General features: G+C 46.8%; 1 protein-coding gene across 1 annotated transcript in view; it reads right to left on the bottom strand.

Moving 5' to 3' along the window:
• PARD6G (par-6 family cell polarity regulator gamma) overlaps positions 1–18,430 on the bottom strand; it is a 72,816-nt gene that overhangs the window by 22,207 nt on the left and 32,179 nt on the right. The window contains exon 2 of the mRNA XM_052660575.1: positions 10,195–10,417. Within this exon, the coding sequence (XP_052516535.1) occupies positions 10,195–10,417 (223 nt within the window). The remainder of the gene's footprint in view (positions 1–10,194; positions 10,418–18,430) is intronic.

Here is an 18,430-nt window from a genome sequence, read left to right as displayed (position 1 = left end):
AAACCATTCCCATGATAAGCACCTTGTGCTGAGGTCCCACTGAAGTTGACTGTATTCTAAATAAGGGTTCTCCTGGCGACAGGAAGACAACATGGTCGTGAGGTGGGGGCCCACCTTGGTTCCAGCTCCCAAGGCTGGGGCTTGCTCTGACTGCTGACAGTCACAAATCACACCTATCACAGTGAAACGCCTGGATGTCACCTCTGTACATCCTTTGTTGAAAGGTGCCAGATAAGCCCTCACCAGGGACTATTATAAATAGATTCCAAACAACTTCAGTTGAGAGTTATGTTTGGAAGCTTTGACCTTTTCTGAAGCTTTAGTTTCATCATGCACAAAATGAGAACAATCTTACAGCCTGGTTTGTTGTGAGAGTCACATGATAGCTGGAAAGTCCTTGGTCAACAGCAAACTGTTAAATGAGCATTTGTTATGAGAGTAGAAGGGATAGGTGCATTCTGGGGCCATGAACACGAGGCGCTGGAGGATCAGCTCTGACCTTCACCCCGGGGATCCTGGCTGCAACTGGGACAAGCGTCTCACAAGGCCCTCCCCTCTCTGGGGCACTGATGCTGGTGATCTCCAGACCACATGGGAGCTACTTCTAAGGGCTCCCTGAGCGGGTAGGTAACAGCAATGGATCTTAGGCAGGAATGGACGTTAAAGGGAAACAAGCAGGCTGCGATGGAGCTGGGCAACGACACAAACATACACAAGGCACAGTGTGAGATACCCACGAGAGGCGCCTTGATGCACTGTAATATGAATGTGATGAGGATCCCCAAGGTTGCTGTGGGGCCAGGCGGTGCGTCAGGGGCCAGTCCTGCCTCTAAGCTGTGGAACCAGGAGGGAGTTATGGGCAGGGAGCCAGCCTGGCCCAGTGCAGCCAGAGAGAAAGAGGAGGGGGCAAGACAGGCGGAAGGCTGAGAAACAGTCTGCAGTGCTGGGAGCCAGACCAGAGTTTGGGAAGGAAGGAGAAGGAAAAGGTAAAAAGGAGCAAGCAAGCATCTCCAGAGCTGTGAGCTCAGGCCTGGAGGAAGGCGGCACAGGGCGGCTTCATCCCGGGCTTGGGGCCACTCTTTGAAAGCAGGGCTTCCTTTCCTCGGCTGCTGCCTGTTCACAGCGATTCCCTCCTCCCCACTGGTGAGCCCCACTGAGGCTGCATCACCGTGGATGGGTGGGCTGAAGACACACCCCCTGGATTTCCACCTGCCTCCAGTCTCCACAGCTGTCCTCTGCCATGAGAAGCCCTTTAAACAGAAATGGCCTGTCTCAAGAGCACCGTGTCTCTGTGTGGGGCGCTTTCACAGGAGCTGCTCCAGGGCACAGTCTTCTCCCGGGGGGCGCCTGTGGAGCCCCCACCAAGTGCAGCTTCTCCTCCAGCTGTCTTCATTTTCACCCCAAAAGATTTCCCTCCAAATGCAGTGGCATTTAATTGGATTCAAAGCGATTACTAACAGGAATGAAAACAGCTTCCTCAGCTCACTGACCGTGAGAACACAGGCAGGTGTAGACTAGATGGGTAAGAAAGAAGATTTAAGTTTCCAGTATCCTGGAGCTTTTTTTTCCAGTAAAAATGTATCAAATACAAAATGTTTAAGACCTTTAAACATTTAAGATGAATACTCATCAACTATTTCTCATCTAAACAAAAGATGTTTTAACCAGCCACTGTTCTGCCCTGGGTCTTTGCTGTTTTGCTTGGCTTTTTTCTTGCTGTGTCAAGCAGAGGCTGCGCTTCGTTTCGGTGCAGGGACTTCTCGCTGGGATGGCTTCTCTCGCTGTGGAGCACAGGCTCTAGGTGCGTGGGCACAGTAGCTGCCGCACGTGAGTTCTAGGGTGCTTGTGCTGCAGTAGTTGTGACACAAGGCTCAGTAGTCGTGGCTCTTGGGCTTAGCTGGTCCATGACATGTGGGATCTTCCTGGACCAGGGATCAAGCCCACGTCTCCTATGTTGGCAGGCAGGTTCTTATCCACTGCACTACCAGGGAAATCCCTGTTTTAACCAGCCACTTTATAAACAAGGACACTCCACCAGTTCACAGAGCACCTGCTTAAACCTTCCCATGGTTCTGCATCAGCCTCGGCACAACCTGCACAGCCTGCAGGACCTGGCCCCTCTCTGGAGTTGCAGTGGCCCCGCGACCCGCCCCCCAAAGGACAAACAGGACCAACCTGCTCGCCACAGCGCTGGAGACTCAGCAAGTCCAGAAAGGAATGGCCATGTTCGCCAGTCTGAATGCTAGGTGGGCGCCGAGGCTCTGCCTCCGTGGGAGGTGCCCCAGTGCCAGGCACACGGGGGAGGCTGGTGGTGCAGTCGCAGTCCATAGGCAGGGCTGTTCCAGAAGGCCAAAGAATCTCTCCCTTTAAAAATGGGCAATGGCACATAACCCTAACCCACTCTGGAAACTGAAACACAGCCCTGTTATGTTATCAGAGGAGTCTGCTGCTTGGTGTTTAGACAGACTTTTACAAAGAGAAATCCTACTCACACTGGCAGCTTGACAACCAGGATTATCAGCTCAAACATGAAAAGAAAGCCCCAACCGTGCTTCTGTTTTTGGGCCTTATTTCCCATCAGACTGGAAATCCTTGAGCTCATGCTCACGGAGAACCAGCTTAAATACATGTGTTAATTGTGGCAAACGACCCGCTCGGACCAGACAGGAAAACAACACTGTGACCACATTCAGCCCCAAGACCCTCCGGCCCCTGTGGAAGCACGCTGCTTCAGCAGGCACAGTGCCCCCTGCACAGCCTCTCCCCTGGAGCCCCGTCCTGAAGGTCCCCCCGGGAGACCTGGCTGGGAGGGGCTCCCTGAACTCGGAGGGTGGGGGCAGGCTGGACTCGGAGTTCCTGGTGGCCCCAGGTGGTGCTGTCCTAGCCAAGGGCAGCCTCTCACCCCACAGCGCTGCTAGACCCTTGCTGGCCTCACTGCAGTGTTCAGGAGGGTCAATGCAAAGCTCGTGAGTTTTCATGCCACATAAGAACAGTCTTCAAAGGTGTGTTTTAAAAGACCCGATTCAAATGTCATTTTAATGCCTGGCTAAAGAGAGGCCTACTGGCATAAATACACTTTAGTTAAAAACATGCCTTTTAATCCAGCAAGAACATTTCTACCAGTTAATCCTGAATCTGACACGTTTATGAAAGGTACAACACAGTTTACTATAGTGAAAAATTGGAACAGTTTAGATTAATATGGGATTAGTCACAGTTTGTTACATTCATACAATTGCTATGTCTGTTAAAAAGATGGTAAATACAATATAATCTACAAGGAGTCAAAAATGTGATGCTAGACTAAAATGATCTCTGTAGTATGTGTATTATGACCCTGTTTATATAAAACTGTATCCAATGAGTTGTATCTACACCAAGGGGTGTGGAGGCGCCTCACCAAACTACTTAACAGTGGCCACCTCAGAGTGCTGGAGTTATTTTCGTGTTGTTTGAATTTTCTTTTACAAATATGTTATAAATGGTAAAATTTTTTTTAAAACGTTTCTTTTTAAGTTAATTAATTTTTGGTTGACCTGGGCCTTTGTTGCTGTGCAAGGGCTTTCTCTAGCTGTGGCAAGCTGGGGCTGCTCTTCGCTGCTGCACAGACTTCTGGTTATGGTGGCGTCTCTTGTGGAGTGCAGGCTCGAGGTGCTCGGACTTCAGCAGCTGCAGCCCAGGGGCTCAGAAGCTGTGGCTCGCAGGCTCAAGGGCACAGGCTCAGAAGCTGTGTCACATGGGCGTTAGTTGCCTGTGGCATGTGGGCTCTTCCTGGACCAGGTATCGAACCTGTGTCCCCTACATTGGAAGGTGGATTCTTATACTGGACCACCAGGGATGTCCCAGAAAAAAGCGAAACAAAACATTTTTTAAAACAAATGTTTTACAAAGGATTTAATGACCTAGGATATGTTTGTGATGTGTAAAGATTTTTAAAAGAATCCAAATTATTAATATACTGTGGGCTTGAAAACATTGAAAAGTATATATGACCAGTAAGTAAATAAGGAAGGAGTAGATTCCAATTCCATCTGTGTAAACGCTCACTGTTTATACACAAGGTGTCTGTGGGGTGGTCAGAGAACAGGATCAGCCAGCTGTGTCTCCCCTCCCTCCCAAAGGCCCAGCTGGAGGAGAAGCTGCAGTGACACGGATGGAGGGAGCGCGTCCAGGAGATGGGGCGGCCCTGGCTGTCCGATGGCGCCTGCAGAGTGGCCAGCCTCCCCACGACAAGCCCCGGACGCGTCTGGATGGTGCGTGGCTCGGGCTCTGTTTGCTTTTTAATGAGCTGTGTCAGCACATTCTCTCCCACATCCACTCCCACTCCAGGGTGAACACGGGGTTCAGGCGTTTTGTTTTCTGCGTGTTCCCATGGTAGAGCAGTGGGAGAATTTTTGTCCTTTTTTATAATTAGAAAATAAAAGGAAATTTCCAAATATGTAAACGTCCAGAAATCAGTGACAAAAAAGCCAGTGTGTCTTGTGACACATCTCCCATAGCAGAGGGTGTTTACCTGCAGGTTCTACGCCTGTTCCGAAAAGTGTGGGCACAGAGAGGAAGTGAATTCAGTGAAATTACATCCTTACCCTGACCTCAACACACAGCCTCAAAACCTTAGGCAGTATCTTAGGAAACAGAATAAAATACGGAAAAAAATACAGAAATTCAGTTGTGGCCACTTAAAATGTTACACCCACTGAGTGCTTTCTGCTCAGCAGTGAACCCCTAACTCCAAAACCAAACACACCTCCTGCTACTTAATGCAGAACCCAAGAAAAGCATTTATAAAGCAGAAATTATAGATTCTGCCAGTATCTGTAACCAAATTCACAACCGACTTATTCTGAAGAACATCCCTTAATTACTTTTTCTGGCAACTCACTTAAGTGACATCACAAGCAAATACCCTTACCTCCCTACCCTACCCCCAATCATGCAGTTTCTGATAACCAAAAAAGTTTTAAAATGTATCTTCCTCATTCTAGGAACCCAAAAGAATGTCAGAATGCCAAGAACAGTTAACAGACACTTGCAAATGACCCACATTTATGTTTATTTTAAAAGTAAATAGTTGAGAGTCCTCTAATTATGCTGGAGATCTTTTGGTATACTTAAGTCATCAAGCCTCCGCTGGCACTGTGGGAGGCCCCTTACCCCGGGGGCAGAGAGCCACTGAGATTCCATTAGGGCCCCTCCTCTGGTCTTGGTCTGGGGCCAGAGGGGTACAGGCCCATCTCATAGATGACAAGAACACAGGGGTCGCTAGTACTGGGAGGGTTTATTTTGTGGGTAAGTGGTGACAAGTGAGTGTCTGTACTTCCTGTTTATTCTGCTGAAAATAGAGACACCCCCAGTGCCTTTGCCGGTCTCCTCCTGCATTCCCTCCGCCTTGGGCCAGACTCCAGCTGTTCTCACAGGACTGGGGAGGACAGGAGTGGGTGTGTGGGGGGTGAGGGCGGGTGGAGTGTGCCGGGAGGGAGCAGATTTTGACCAGATTTGGATTCCTCCACTGTGAGTACTTCATTCTGGGGACTGCTGTTATTCTTAAGTGGGCAAAGCATTAAAGTGAAAGGTACAGTGACATCTCTTACCCATCCAAGGGGAAAACCTGAACAGCTTGTAACAGTAGACAGCCCTGGGCAGAAGAGGGAGAAGTGTAGTAAATGCAGAAGGAAAGGAACCTGCAGATGTGAAGGCTATGGGGGTGGGGGTGGGGGGGCGCTGGGTTGATCCTGGTCAGTGAGCTAGATCCCAGGTGCCACAAATAAGAGTCACGTGCTGCAACTGAATGTCCAGGATGTCACCACTAAGATGCGGCACAAAGGTACATTTATATCTTAGAAAAGACACGTTCTACTGAGTAAAAGACAACGCTCAGAACAGGGAAACATATTTGCAAATAATGTGTCTGAATGAGGGATTAATATCCAGATAAATAGAGAACCAAAACTCTACAACCAGAAACAAACCATCCAGTGCAAAATGAGCAAAAGACTTGAATAGGTATCTCTCCAAAGAAGGCATATGAATGATGATTAGGCAAATGAAAAGATGCTCAACATCACTAATGATGGGAAACACTAATCAAAACTACAGTAACTACCAGCTCATATCCATCAGGATGGCTATTACCCCCAAACCAGAAAATAGGTGTTGGTGTGCGTGTGGAGAAACCGGAACCCCTAATCCCTGTTGGTGGGAATGTAAAATGGAACAGCCACTTTGGAAAACAGTATGGGGCTTCCTCAGAAAAACAAAAAATACAGTTACCATGTGACCTAGCAATTCCACTTCTAGGTTCATACTCAGGAATTGAAAGCAGGGTCTCAAAGAGCTTTTTGTCTCTCATGTTCACAGCAGCATTATTCACAATAGCTTAACGTGGAAGAAACCCACGTGTTCATCAGTGGAATAGTGGAAAAGCAAAACGTGGTAGCCACAGAATGTACTATTATTCAGCCTTAAAGGAAGAGCAAATTGTGACAGGTTTCAGCATGGATGAAGCTTGGAGGACATTTTGCTCAGTCACTGAAACAAGCCAGTACAAAAGGACAAATACTGTCTAATATCACTTATATGAGGTACTCAGAGTTGTCAAAATCATAGAGGCAGAAAGTGGTGGTTGCCAGGTTTGAGAGAGGGGAAATGGGGAGTCAGTGTTTAACAGGCAGAGTGATTCAGTTTTATGAGATGAAGTTACAGGGGCAGATGGTTGTGGCTGCTGCACGACAGCAGGAGCATGTTTAATGCCAGAGAGCTGAACGCTTGAATGGTCCCAATGCTATTCTTTTCATAATTGTATTTGTTTATTTGGCTGTGCTGAGTCTCCATGGCTGTGCTGGCTTTCCTCTAGTTGTGGAGATGGGGGGCTACTCTCTCGTTGTGGTGCACAGACTCATCGTGGTGGCTTCTCTGGTTGTGGCCCCCGGGTTCTAGGCACATGGACTTGAGGACTCTGCGGCATGTGGGATCTTCCTGGATCCGGGATCCAACCTGTGTCTCCTGCATTGCTACTGCTGCTGCTACTGCTGAGTCGCTTCAGTTGTGTCCGACTCTGTCCACCAGGCTCCCCCATCCCTGGGATGCTCCAGGCAAGAACACTGGAGTGGGTTGCCATTTCCTTCTCCAATGCATGAAAGTGAAAAGTGAAAGTGAAGTCGCTCAGTTGTGTCCGACTCTTAGGGACCCCATGGACTGCAGCCCACCAGGCTCCTCTGTCCATGGGATTGGCAAGTGGATTCTTAACCACTCAGTCAACAGGGAAGCCCCTACACTGCTAAATTTTATGTTAAATGTATTTGAATACGTTAAAAAAAAGAAAAATGTGGAAAATGGCACTAAATAGACCGTGAAAAGCACACAGTTCACAGTGTGAGCTGAAACAGGCAGGCAGAGCAGCGCCTGCTCTGCTTCCGCGGGAACGTGCGTTGGCAACCTGTGCGCATCTGCAGACGGCCGTGAAAGCGCTGCTACAGATAAACTGGTCACAAACAGAACCCACACACGACGCGGTGGGTCGGGCTGGACCCGTACAACACAGGCCGGCTTCATCCACGAGGCCTTGCTTCCTATCTGTACTGCAGGCTGGACCCCAGAGCGCTTTACTCCTTCTGATGGCTGAATAATACCTTAGTGGGCAGATGCATCGCATTTCGTTTATCTGTTCATCCACCATCGTACAGAAAGTTATGAAGTAGATGATCGAGTGGGTGTGGTTACAGTAAAATCACAGAAATCGCATTTCTGGGACCAAAAGCTCAGAGCCCCTGCTGTGGAAAAGGAGTGTTCCCTCCAGGACTCTCAGGCCAGTCCACCCCCAGGAAGGACAGCCCCGTCACAGGGCAGGTGGGCCTTTCCTGAGCACGAGGGGCATCAGGGTGGTGCTGCTTCCCGCCTGTCATCTGGAGAAGCGCAGCTGCCCCTGCCTCTCCCGACGACAGCGACAGGATCGAGGGGCCAGGCTTCCTACACAGCGGAAACATTCTCCTCTTGAAGCCTGACAACAACCCGAGGTGGGCTGCCCCACAGAACCGGTGAGAATGGTAGGCTCAGGGGCGGGGGTGAGCGCCCCTGCTGTCAGGGTCCCGGAGAGAGTGGTGGGGGTGGGGTGGGGGTGAGTCCCCCCTGCATTCAGGGTCCCTGAGAGAGTGCTGGGGGCGGGGGTGAGTCCCCCCTGCATTCAGGGTCCCTGAGAGAGTGCTGGGGGCGGGGGTGAGCGCCCCCTGAAGTCAGGGTCCCTGAGAGAGTGCTGGGGGCGGGGGTGAGCGCCCCCTGAAGTCAGGGTCACTGAGAGAGTGCTGGGGGCGGGGGTGAGCGCGCCCCTGCGGTCACGGAACAGAAAGGCAGCGGCTGGAGGCAAAGCCCCGACGCTCGAAATGCTTACAAGAGGGTTAGAGCCCTGAGGCAGCTGGTTATTCTTTGGGCCACTTCTGTGAGGCCGGGGAAAAAGCGAAAATACAAAGGACAGGACGCGGGGCCTGAGCTCGCACGCCCGAGCAGCACAGCCTTGTGTGCGGCCCCGCGGGCAGCGTCCCGCCTCCCCTGGTGAGCTGACGTCACAGGTGTGTCACGAGGGCGCCCGTAGTGCCTCCCACCCCACTGCACGTGCCAGCGGCACAGAGACCCGTTTCTCACACATGCGCACGGCTTCACACCCACGCCTCACTTTCTGCACCTCGGGAGACGACGCCACAACCTGGGATGGCCGGCAGAGCTGTGGACGTGCGATCTGGACAACACACCAGCCCCGGGAGCAACTGACGATACAACACTGAGAAGCCAGAACAAAGAGACGAGAGGATGGCGGCGGTGCAGGCTGATCGAGATCAGGCCTGGCTGAGAGGGTCGCAGGAGAACAGGCACCCAGACGTGCGGGGCGGTGGGTGCAGGTGTAGCCACACAGAAGGAGGGGCCGCGGAGGGCCCGAAGCCCCGGCGACTGCACGGGGGCGCCCGCGCCCGCCCCACCCCCGTCACCGTGAGGAAGTGGCAGCTGTGTTGACTTTTCGGGACCAGCAGCAGGACACCCCGGCTCAGCCAGGGCCGCAGATGCAGCACTTCTGATCTGGTGCCAGAGAACCAGATCGAGGTGAGGTCAGCGGCCCCCCTGCGGGCCCTCCTCCACGTCCCCTCCACCACCGCACCCAGGAGGCCCTGGCCGATGCGCAGCGCGCTCTGCTTGTGTGGCCCCCTCGCCACAGGACAACTGGTGGCGAGCGATGTAAGAACACTGTCAGTCAAGCAGGGACTCAGGTGGAGGAGAGAGAACCAGGCCCCCAGCCCCATGCTGGCAGCTCTGGGCTCCGCTTCCGGAGGGCCTACCGCACAGCCCCAGGGACTAAGGCCAGTCTCCCTCCTCCCCAGACGGTGGAGTCCCAGCAGAGAACACCGTGAGCAGGGGCCCCGCCCACACACTGCTCCCCCAGGGCAGCGCAGAGGCCGCTCAGGGAGCAGGGACAGTCGCCACACGGGAATTGGAAAGCGCCCTTTCCCCACGCCAGGCCTCCCCTGCTAGTGTCCTTCTCTTCAGGACGGTATTTAGAATTGTCAAGGTTCTCCCAAGTCCAGAGACAAGAAAACAAGTCTAATGTGCAACTCTGAGGAGTAAATCCACCGGAGTGCCCCCACCTCAATCAGTAACCCACGGTAGTGATTTAGTTTCACATGAAGTTATACTGCTGTTACAGGCCTTCAGAGCTAAAAACCAACCAAAGTTATAATCTAAAGCTTACATTTTTTCCCAACCCTAAAAAGACAGTGGAAAACATATACTAACAACCTTTACTTTAATTCTTGGGTTACTGGCTAATGACTACTGTTAAAATACTGAAAATATAGATGTCATTTTCCCTCAGTATTTAAAAATCACGAGTCAACACAATTTCAGGTGGAAAATGCAGTTTAAATATTGTTAAGAATATTTTCTAAGAAATTAATGTTGACCAAACAGATCTTAATTTCTTTAGTCTCTTATCAAAGGCCAGAAAACAGAGTAAGTGGGATGGGCAGAGGGGATATATACATAATTTGTTTTGTTGTATGGCAGGAACCACACAGCACTGTAAAGCAATTTTCCTCCAATTAAAAAATAAAGAAATCAGAATAACATGGTTCTGAAATGACAGATGAAACGGGAAAGTGTATTTATTTTTTAAATGAGCGCCAAGCAGGAGCATGGGCTCAGCCTCTTGAGTACCTCGTTTCTGGATGAAAACCCTGAGCAAGGGGTTTGCGCTGGAGACGGCTTTGCAGAAGTTGTCATCGTTGTTGATGGGCAGCAGGTCGCCATGCACGTCCGCATAGCCAATGGTCACCTCGGTGTTGGCGATGTGGTGGGTGTGCACGACGAGCTTGTAGAAGTCTTCGAACCTCCCAGGCTTCTGGCGGTCCAGAGAGAACCTTCGGAACTCGGCTCCAAACTAGGAGGAAACAGATAGCGGTGCGTGAACAGCAGGGACGGGCATCGGAGATGAGGCATCATGACTGGGCCTCCCGGAGGCCTGGACATGGCTGCATCGGCACCCCAGTCCTCGTGGAGCCCCGAGAGAAGGGAGGCGGAAGCATGGGGGAACAGTTCATGCGCATGGACCCCTGTCCTGCGGACCCCAGGAGTGGTGCGCAGCTCAGGCTGTAGGGTGGGGGTCCCTCCTCACTGGGGACCCTGGAGCATCCCCAGGTTGGGCCATACTGCACAGCCCAGGACATCCATCAGACACTTAGAGGCATGAGTGAAACAAGGGCCAGCTGCAACTTCTGAACTCTCCCCTAAGGGGAATGGGAAGTCCTGGGCAGTTTTAATATTAAGGAAGGAAATGACTGGATATGATTTGCATTTTAAAAACACCAAATGGCTGCACTTCAAAAGGATCACAAGTGGCAGCAAAATTGAAAGAAGAAGAAAACCTGGTGAAAACCATGCTTCACAAACCTCTGGGAGACAGGAGCATGGGTTCTGGCTAAAAAGACAGAGCAGGTCCCTTTAAAAAAGATGCAGCTCGCTGCCCTGCTCTGGGAAACAGCCAGGCCCACCTCTTTCCTGTCAGCCCCTGGCTCTGGCTCAAATGCCCACAGCGTTGCCTGCAGACCTCCAGGCCACCTGCTAGGCGTACCCTGGGTCACCTCCCGCAGGCTGACCTGTCCAGCGATCTAAGGACACCGCCTGTTTGTTTGGCCTGAGGCTGCTGGCTTAGGACACGCTGTTGTTCCTCACTTGGCAAAACGGAACTCTATTCATCAGGCAGGACAGACTTTGTGCTCTTCTATATAACTGAAAACTAATTACATTGGTTCCAAAACACACAAAAATGAAATGTCTAATGTTTACATAAAACTAATAGTTACATCACCTAGACATTATGTCAACTACAAGGGCAATGCAACTCAAACCATGCAGGTGTGAGCGGCTCTAAAATTTGGGGAGGCATCAGTCATGGAGGACCCCCGAGTTCTGGAACTGGCTGCTTTGGAATGCAGCCCAAGAATGTGTGTTTTTCACAAGTGCCCAGGAGGAGCTGATGCTGCTGGTCTGGGAATCACTCAGATAAAACCACTGACTTAAAGGGAATATCTCCAGACCTCAACTTACACAGATCCCTGAGAAACAGTCTCAGATCTCATTTCCCTTTTAAAAAGCAAAGGAAAACATCATTCTTCATTGCCCCTGAAATAAAAAACTTCAAGTTTGGGAAAATCCACCTTCAGTGGCTAATTAAACTAAAGCCTGCTCCACACACTGAGGTCCAGGGGTGTGTTCTCCTCCATCCCCTTGCCCTCTCCCTGTTACTTCTCAATATCTTCTCTAAGCACGCACACATGAGCAGGCTGCCAGGCTGCCGGGGAGCAAGGCACACCCCCTCTTACACACAGGGAGACATCCTAGGCTGGCAAAACTTTTCAAGACACGAGATCAAGCAGACAACACAAGTTTAATGTGATTTCTTTCATAATCAGTTATCCAGTCACATCATGATGTTTATTTCAATAAGAGTCACCCATCATCTTTCCTGTTTGCTATCTCACATATGCTAATTTCCAGAGAAATTAGTTTTTATCAACACTTGCCTCATTTTCACTAAATACACAAGAAGGGTTTAATCATATCTAATGAAACCAGTAAGACTATTTTTGACTTTTACCTCAGTCAAATATTCCCCCAAACTGGATACAACACACTCACTTCCCTCCAAGGGACATCAGACACCTTGTCCCCCTCCCTACTCCTAGCCTTAGGCCACATATTTAAGTAATGAGAAGCAGCGTGTATTAGATAGGTTAGTTCTGCAGTGTTATAGTCCTGACTGCACTTGATATTAATCTCAGATGAAATTCAATTTGTTTCATAGTTCTTTTAGTACTTTTCCTCAAAATGCATGTTAATTTGAAATGCAGATGAATTCTGAGTTTTTCCTGACAGAAAGCAAGTCTGGTTTGTGTTTGATAAAGAAGCTGGCTTTGTCAATCCAGCTATATGTTGCCTATGCTTCATATGCTGAATTAGTTCCAAAGTTGGGCAAAAAGAAGTGTGAAATGTGAGATGATAAAAGCATTTTTTTGAACTTTTTTTATTGTGGCAAAATATACATAAAGTTCACCATCTTAACCATTCTTAAGTATGCAGTTCGGTGGCATTAAGTACTTTCACACTGCTGTACAGCCGAGGGCACTGTCACCCGCCTTCACTCTTTCTCTTGTGAAACTAAAACTCTGCTCCCATCAAGCAGTAACTACCATTTCCGGCTCCCTGACCCTGACCCCGCTGTGCTTTCACTTTTTCTCTCTCTCTACATATGTATAGATTTCTCTCTCTCTCTCTATATATATGCATATAATTCATTATCAGATACATGATTTGTAAACCTCTCCTCCCATCTGTCTTTTACTCTGTGGTGCTGCGAGGGAAAGATCTAGGCTTTTGGTACAGTTGTGTAACTTACTTCCTAACCTAGGCCAGGCACAGTAATGCAAGTTTTTCTTAAAACTTTCTTTGAAATTGGTAGCTGTTTTACAGGTTTGATTATGGAATAATGTAACAGACAAAAGGGTGAAGCTCAGCGGCTACCCTTTCATGAGTCCTGCTGTGGAGACACAGTCCACAGTGAGACGCTGAACACATTAGGATGTGATTCTCCAGTGAATTTCTATTTTGGTTCAGTATTCCATAGGGATCCCTCCCTCCTAATGCAGCAGTCTTCACATGTGACATATCCTGTCAAAAATTTTGGAAAAACCTACCAGTATAAAAGGGATAATACACCTTTAAGTTGGCATCTAAATTTTTCATAATAAAAATAAATAGTTGCAAAGGATATAATTTCCAGCTGTGCTGTGCTTAGTCACTCAGTCGTGTCTGACTCTTTGTGACCCCACGGACTGCAGCCTGCCATACTTCTCTGTCCAAGGGATTCTCCAGGCAAGAATACTGGAGTGGGTTGCCATGCCCTCCTCCAGGGGATCTTCGTAACCCAGGGGATTGAACTCAGGTCTCCCACATTCCAGGCGGATTCTTTACTGTTTGAGCCACGAGGGAAGCCCTAATTTCCAGCATGCTGTAAATATTTTATTTAAAAATAAATATTTTATCATATGATCTTTTAAATATAGTCAATGAAATCTAAATGTCATAGTCATTTGATACTACCAACATACATTTTAAAATAGAATGAACGAGCTCTTTTATACTAATCAAAAAATCCAACAAGGTGGTTTTTTTCTCTTTGATCTCTGGTTTCCATTGCACTGCCCCAGGAGAATTTAATCCTGATATTTTATCCTAATAATTTATGCTTGGTTACCCTATCACTCTCCTCTACAACAAAATTAGATAAATTGAAGTTAAACATTACCCTTGAGGCCATAAGTCTCTCTTTGTGAAAATATTTCAAAGTTGTTTCTATTGGGTATAGAGTTTTAGTTTTGAAAAATGGAAGTGTTCTGGAGTAGATGCACAACAATGTGAATGTAATTAACACTACTAAACTACACTGGGTTTCCCTGGTGGCTCGGCTGGTAAAGAATCCGCTTGCAATGCGGGAGACCTGGGTTCTGTCCTTGGGTTGGGAAGATCCCCTGGAGAAGGGAAAGGCTACCCACTCCAGTATTCTTGCCTGGAGAATTCCATGGACAGAGGGGCCTGGCCGACTACAGTCCATGGGGTTGCAGAGAGTTGACGTGACTGGGTGACTTTCACTTCACTTCACCTCAAACTATATGCTAAAAAGTGGCTGAGACAGTAAATTTTATGCATGTGTATTTTATCACATTTATAAATCAAGTAATGTAAAAAAATTGACTTTTACAGTAAAAAAGTTTCTAGATTGTCTTTGCAATTATTAAATCAAATTGGAACATAGTTATAAGATTTGACAAATGATTATTAGCCTTCCAAAGTAAACATTTAAAAAACTTTAGTTTAATGAGAAGTACTGATTGCTAAATGTGGCACGGGTAGCAGTGATTCTTCTGCTGCTTCTCATTGTCATGGTGTTGGTACTGAGAGGCCTTTCATGTGACAGGAGGAGACAGCAGTGAGCTCTGAAGGCACAGAGATGCTCAGCCTGTGAGTCTCACCAAGTCTTGTGCCAGAAATATCCATAGAGCAGCCTATGGTTAGAATTATTTCAAACAGTCTATTAGACGACAATTCAATTAGGACCACATTCAAGTTTGCTGAAAACAGATTTGGAAAATATGTGACTTGGAAGATTTATTGCCCAGTGATTAAAGCCATTAACTTTTTCAATTTCTGGTAATTATACCAAGAATTATATGGCAATGAATTGTGCTAGCTAATTCCTTCATTTAGAAGAAACTTGTCTGATCTGATCTAACGGGAAAGTAAAAATATAAAATTAAAAAATAAAATAATTTTGTCATATTGAAGTTGGACCCTTCCCTAACACCATTATAAAAAATTAACTCAAAATGTATCCATGGCCTAAATATAACACATACAACTATAAAATTCTTGAGCAAAAACATAGGGCGAAAGTTTCAGGACACCGGGTTTGGTGATGATTTCTTGATATGACACCAAAGGCACAGGTAACAAAATTAAAAAAGACACTAGAATTCTTAAAAACTTAATTTTAGTCATCAGAGGACAATAATCCACAGAGTAAAAAGGCTTTGAAAAGTGGTGAGGACAGTCCTACCTTTATTCCAGCAGAATCCTAAGAAGGTCAAGTCCCTTACATAAAATGCTGCAATATTTGAATGTAACCTACACACACTCCACACGCCCATACTTTACGTCAACTCCAGTTCAGTTCAGTCATTCAGTCGTGTCTGACTCTTTGCGACCCCATGGACTGCAGCATGCCCGGCCTCCCTGACCATCACCAACTCCTGAGTTTACTCAAACTCATGTCCATTGAGTCAGTGATGCCATCCAACCATCTCATCCTCTATCGTCCCCTTCTCCTCCTGCCTTCAATCTTTCCCAGCATCAGGGTCTTTTCAAATGAGTCAGCTCTTCGCATCAGGTGGCCAAAGTACTGAAGTTTCAGCTTCAGCATCAGTCCTTCCAAAGAATATTCAGGACTGATTTCCTTTAGGATGGACTGGTTGGATCTCCTTGCAGTCCAAGGGACTCTCAAAAGTCTTCTCCAACACCACAGTTCAAAAGCATCAATTCTTTGGCACTCTAGCTTTCTTTATAGTCCAACTCTCACATCCATACAAGACTACTGGAAAAACCATAGCCTTGATTAGATGGACCTCTGTTGGCAAAGTAATATCTCTGCTCTTTAATACGCTGTCTAGGTTGATCATAACTTTTCTTTCAAGGAGTAAGTGTCTTTTAATTTCATGGCTGCAGTTCTTTTGGAGCCCAAGAACATAAAGTCTGTCACTGTTTCCCCATCTATTTCCCATGAAGTGATGGGACCAGATGCCATGATCTTCTTATTCTGAATGTTGAGCTTTAAGCCAACTTTTTCACTTCCCTCTTTCACTTTCATCAAGAGGCTCTTTAGTTCTTCTTTGCTTTATGCCTTAGGGGTGGTGTCATCTGCATATCTGAAGTTCTTGATATTTCTCCTGGCAATCTTGATTCCAGCTTGTGCTTCTTCCAGCCCAGCGTTTCTCATGATGTACTCTGCATAGAAGTTAAATAAGCAGGGTGACAATATACAGCCTTGATGTACTCCTTTCCCAATTTGGCACCAGTCTGTTGTTCCACGTCCAGTTTTAATTGTTGCTTCCTGACCTGCATACAGATTTCTCAAGAGGCAGGTTAGGTGGTCTGGTATTCCCATTTCTTTCAGAATTTTCCACAGTTTGTTGTGATCCACAAGTCAAAGGCTTTGGCATAGTCAATAAAGCAGAAATAGATGTTTCTGTGGAACTCTCTTGCTTTTTCCATGATCCAGTGGATGTTGGCAATTTGATCTCTGGTTCCTCTGCCTTTTCTAAAACCAGTTTAAACACCTGGAAGTTCATGGTTCACATACTGCTAAAGCCTGGTTTGGAGAATTTTGAGCATTATTTTACTAGTGTGAGATAAGTGCAATTGTGCAGTGGTTTGAGCATTCTTTGGCATTGCCTTTCTTTGGGAATCGGAATGAAAACACCTTTTCCAGGGCTGTGGCCACTGCTGTTTCCCAAATTTGCTGGCATATTGAGTGCAGCACTTTCACAGCATCATCTTTCAGGATTTGAAATAGCTCAGCTGGAATTCCATCACCTCCACTAGCTTTGTGTATTTTGTTCTGTGTATTTAACACAATTTTTCAAAAAAGATCTAGGGTTCCTTATCAAACTGGCTAATTCTGGATATGAGTCAAGAAATTCGTATGAGCCTGTGAATCTCATCCTTCTAAGAGGCAAGGAATGATCAAAGACTATTAGGGTCATATCAAAAGGACTCAGGAACTAGTTTGAATAATCTCCCAACAGTGGATCATTTGTGTGTTTATCATTGATAAGGATGATAATTTCTGGAAGTTTCCTAGGAACCGACCTACTATTTTTTTTTCCAATTATGGCTGTACTGGGTCTTCGTTACTGTGCAGGCTTTCTCTAGTTGCTGTGAGTGGGGGTTACTCTGTGTTGTGGTGTGTGGGCTTCTCATTGCAGTGGTTTCTCTTGTTGAGAGTATGTGTTCAGTAGTCGTGGTGTACAGGCTCAACTGTTCTGTGGCATGTGGAGTCTGCCTGGACCAGGGATTAAACCCATGTGCCTTGCACTGGCAGATGGATTCCACTGTACCATCAGGGAAGTCCCAACCTACTATTTTGAAAATACGTAAATAAAAAGAAAGAATCAAGCATTAATATTTATTGAATTTTACAGCTGACCATACCTGTTATTCCTACAATAGAATAGTAAAAATGGCAGGGGAGGGTGGAGTTCACTTCTTTAAAATTTTTAGTTATCTCAAATGAAATAAGGAAGTCAGTAAGCAAAAATGAATCAGTCTTTAAATGAAACTCACTTTTATTTCCTTTAAAATATTAAGTAATAAAATGACCATTATAATTTCAAAACAAAGATTTATCTATCTTATCTATTTTGACACTCTTTTCCTTCAGGAAGAAGGGATACTTCTGACAAATGCTTGTTGAATGAACAATACCTAGGACTCAGTTGCTACAAACATAATATGCTATTGAGTAAACTATGTTTCTGATAAAGTTCTTTTTCACTGAGAAGCCTTTCCTTGGCCAAGAAGCAAAGAGGCAAAACGAGTGGTAGAAACCCAATAAAGCTAAGAACTTGGGAAACACAAGTTATTTGTTGTCCTAAAAGTTAACCTTGAAGTACTTCTAAAACAGTGGAGTAATGATCAGCACAAATCTGCTCCTCCATAAAAACAGTGAGAGCACTGGCAAAGAGAGTAAAAAAATCCAACTTTTTGAGAATTCTGGAAATTAATCAAAGGTTTGCAAGCAACAATGCAAGGTGTGTTTATTCCAGAAAAGCATCTGAATCTCAGAGTGGCAAGCTTTACGGTGTTTTAACTTCGTGCGCTCTGTTCCTCAGCTTTGAGAACCAGCAGCCTAATAGTTTTACAGGGGGCAGAACTGGTTTGGAGCTCACCTCAGAGCCCCATATGCACAGAGCTGTCATCATTAAACCTGTTTCACAGGTCCCTAGAAAAGCCCTGTTCACAGGGTTTGTCTTTATTTGGCTTGAGTCAGAACTCACTTGTTGGGAAAAGCCCTTTCCTCAGGACATTTGTTAAAAACAATCAGCAGCAATTGTTTAATGAATAAAGATTATATAGTACAAGTTTCATTTTTAAATGGAATTTTTACAATGTGATAGAAATTATCTTTTTTTTAAAAAAAATCTTTATTTATTTGGCTATGTTGGGTCTTAGCTGTAGCATGCTCAGTCTTTGTTGCCGCATGTGGGATCTTGTTCCCTGACCAGGGATTGAACCCAGGCTCCCTGCATTGCGAGCTCTGAGTCTTATCCACTGGACCACCAGG

Source organism: Budorcas taxicolor, chromosome 22, assembly GCF_023091745.1.
Source record: "Budorcas taxicolor isolate Tak-1 chromosome 22, Takin1.1, whole genome shotgun sequence".
NCBI lineage: Eukaryota > Metazoa > Chordata > Mammalia > Artiodactyla > Bovidae > Budorcas > Budorcas taxicolor.
The sequence above is the reverse complement of the archived record's forward strand: the minus strand, read 5'-3'. Positions and strand labels throughout refer to the sequence as shown.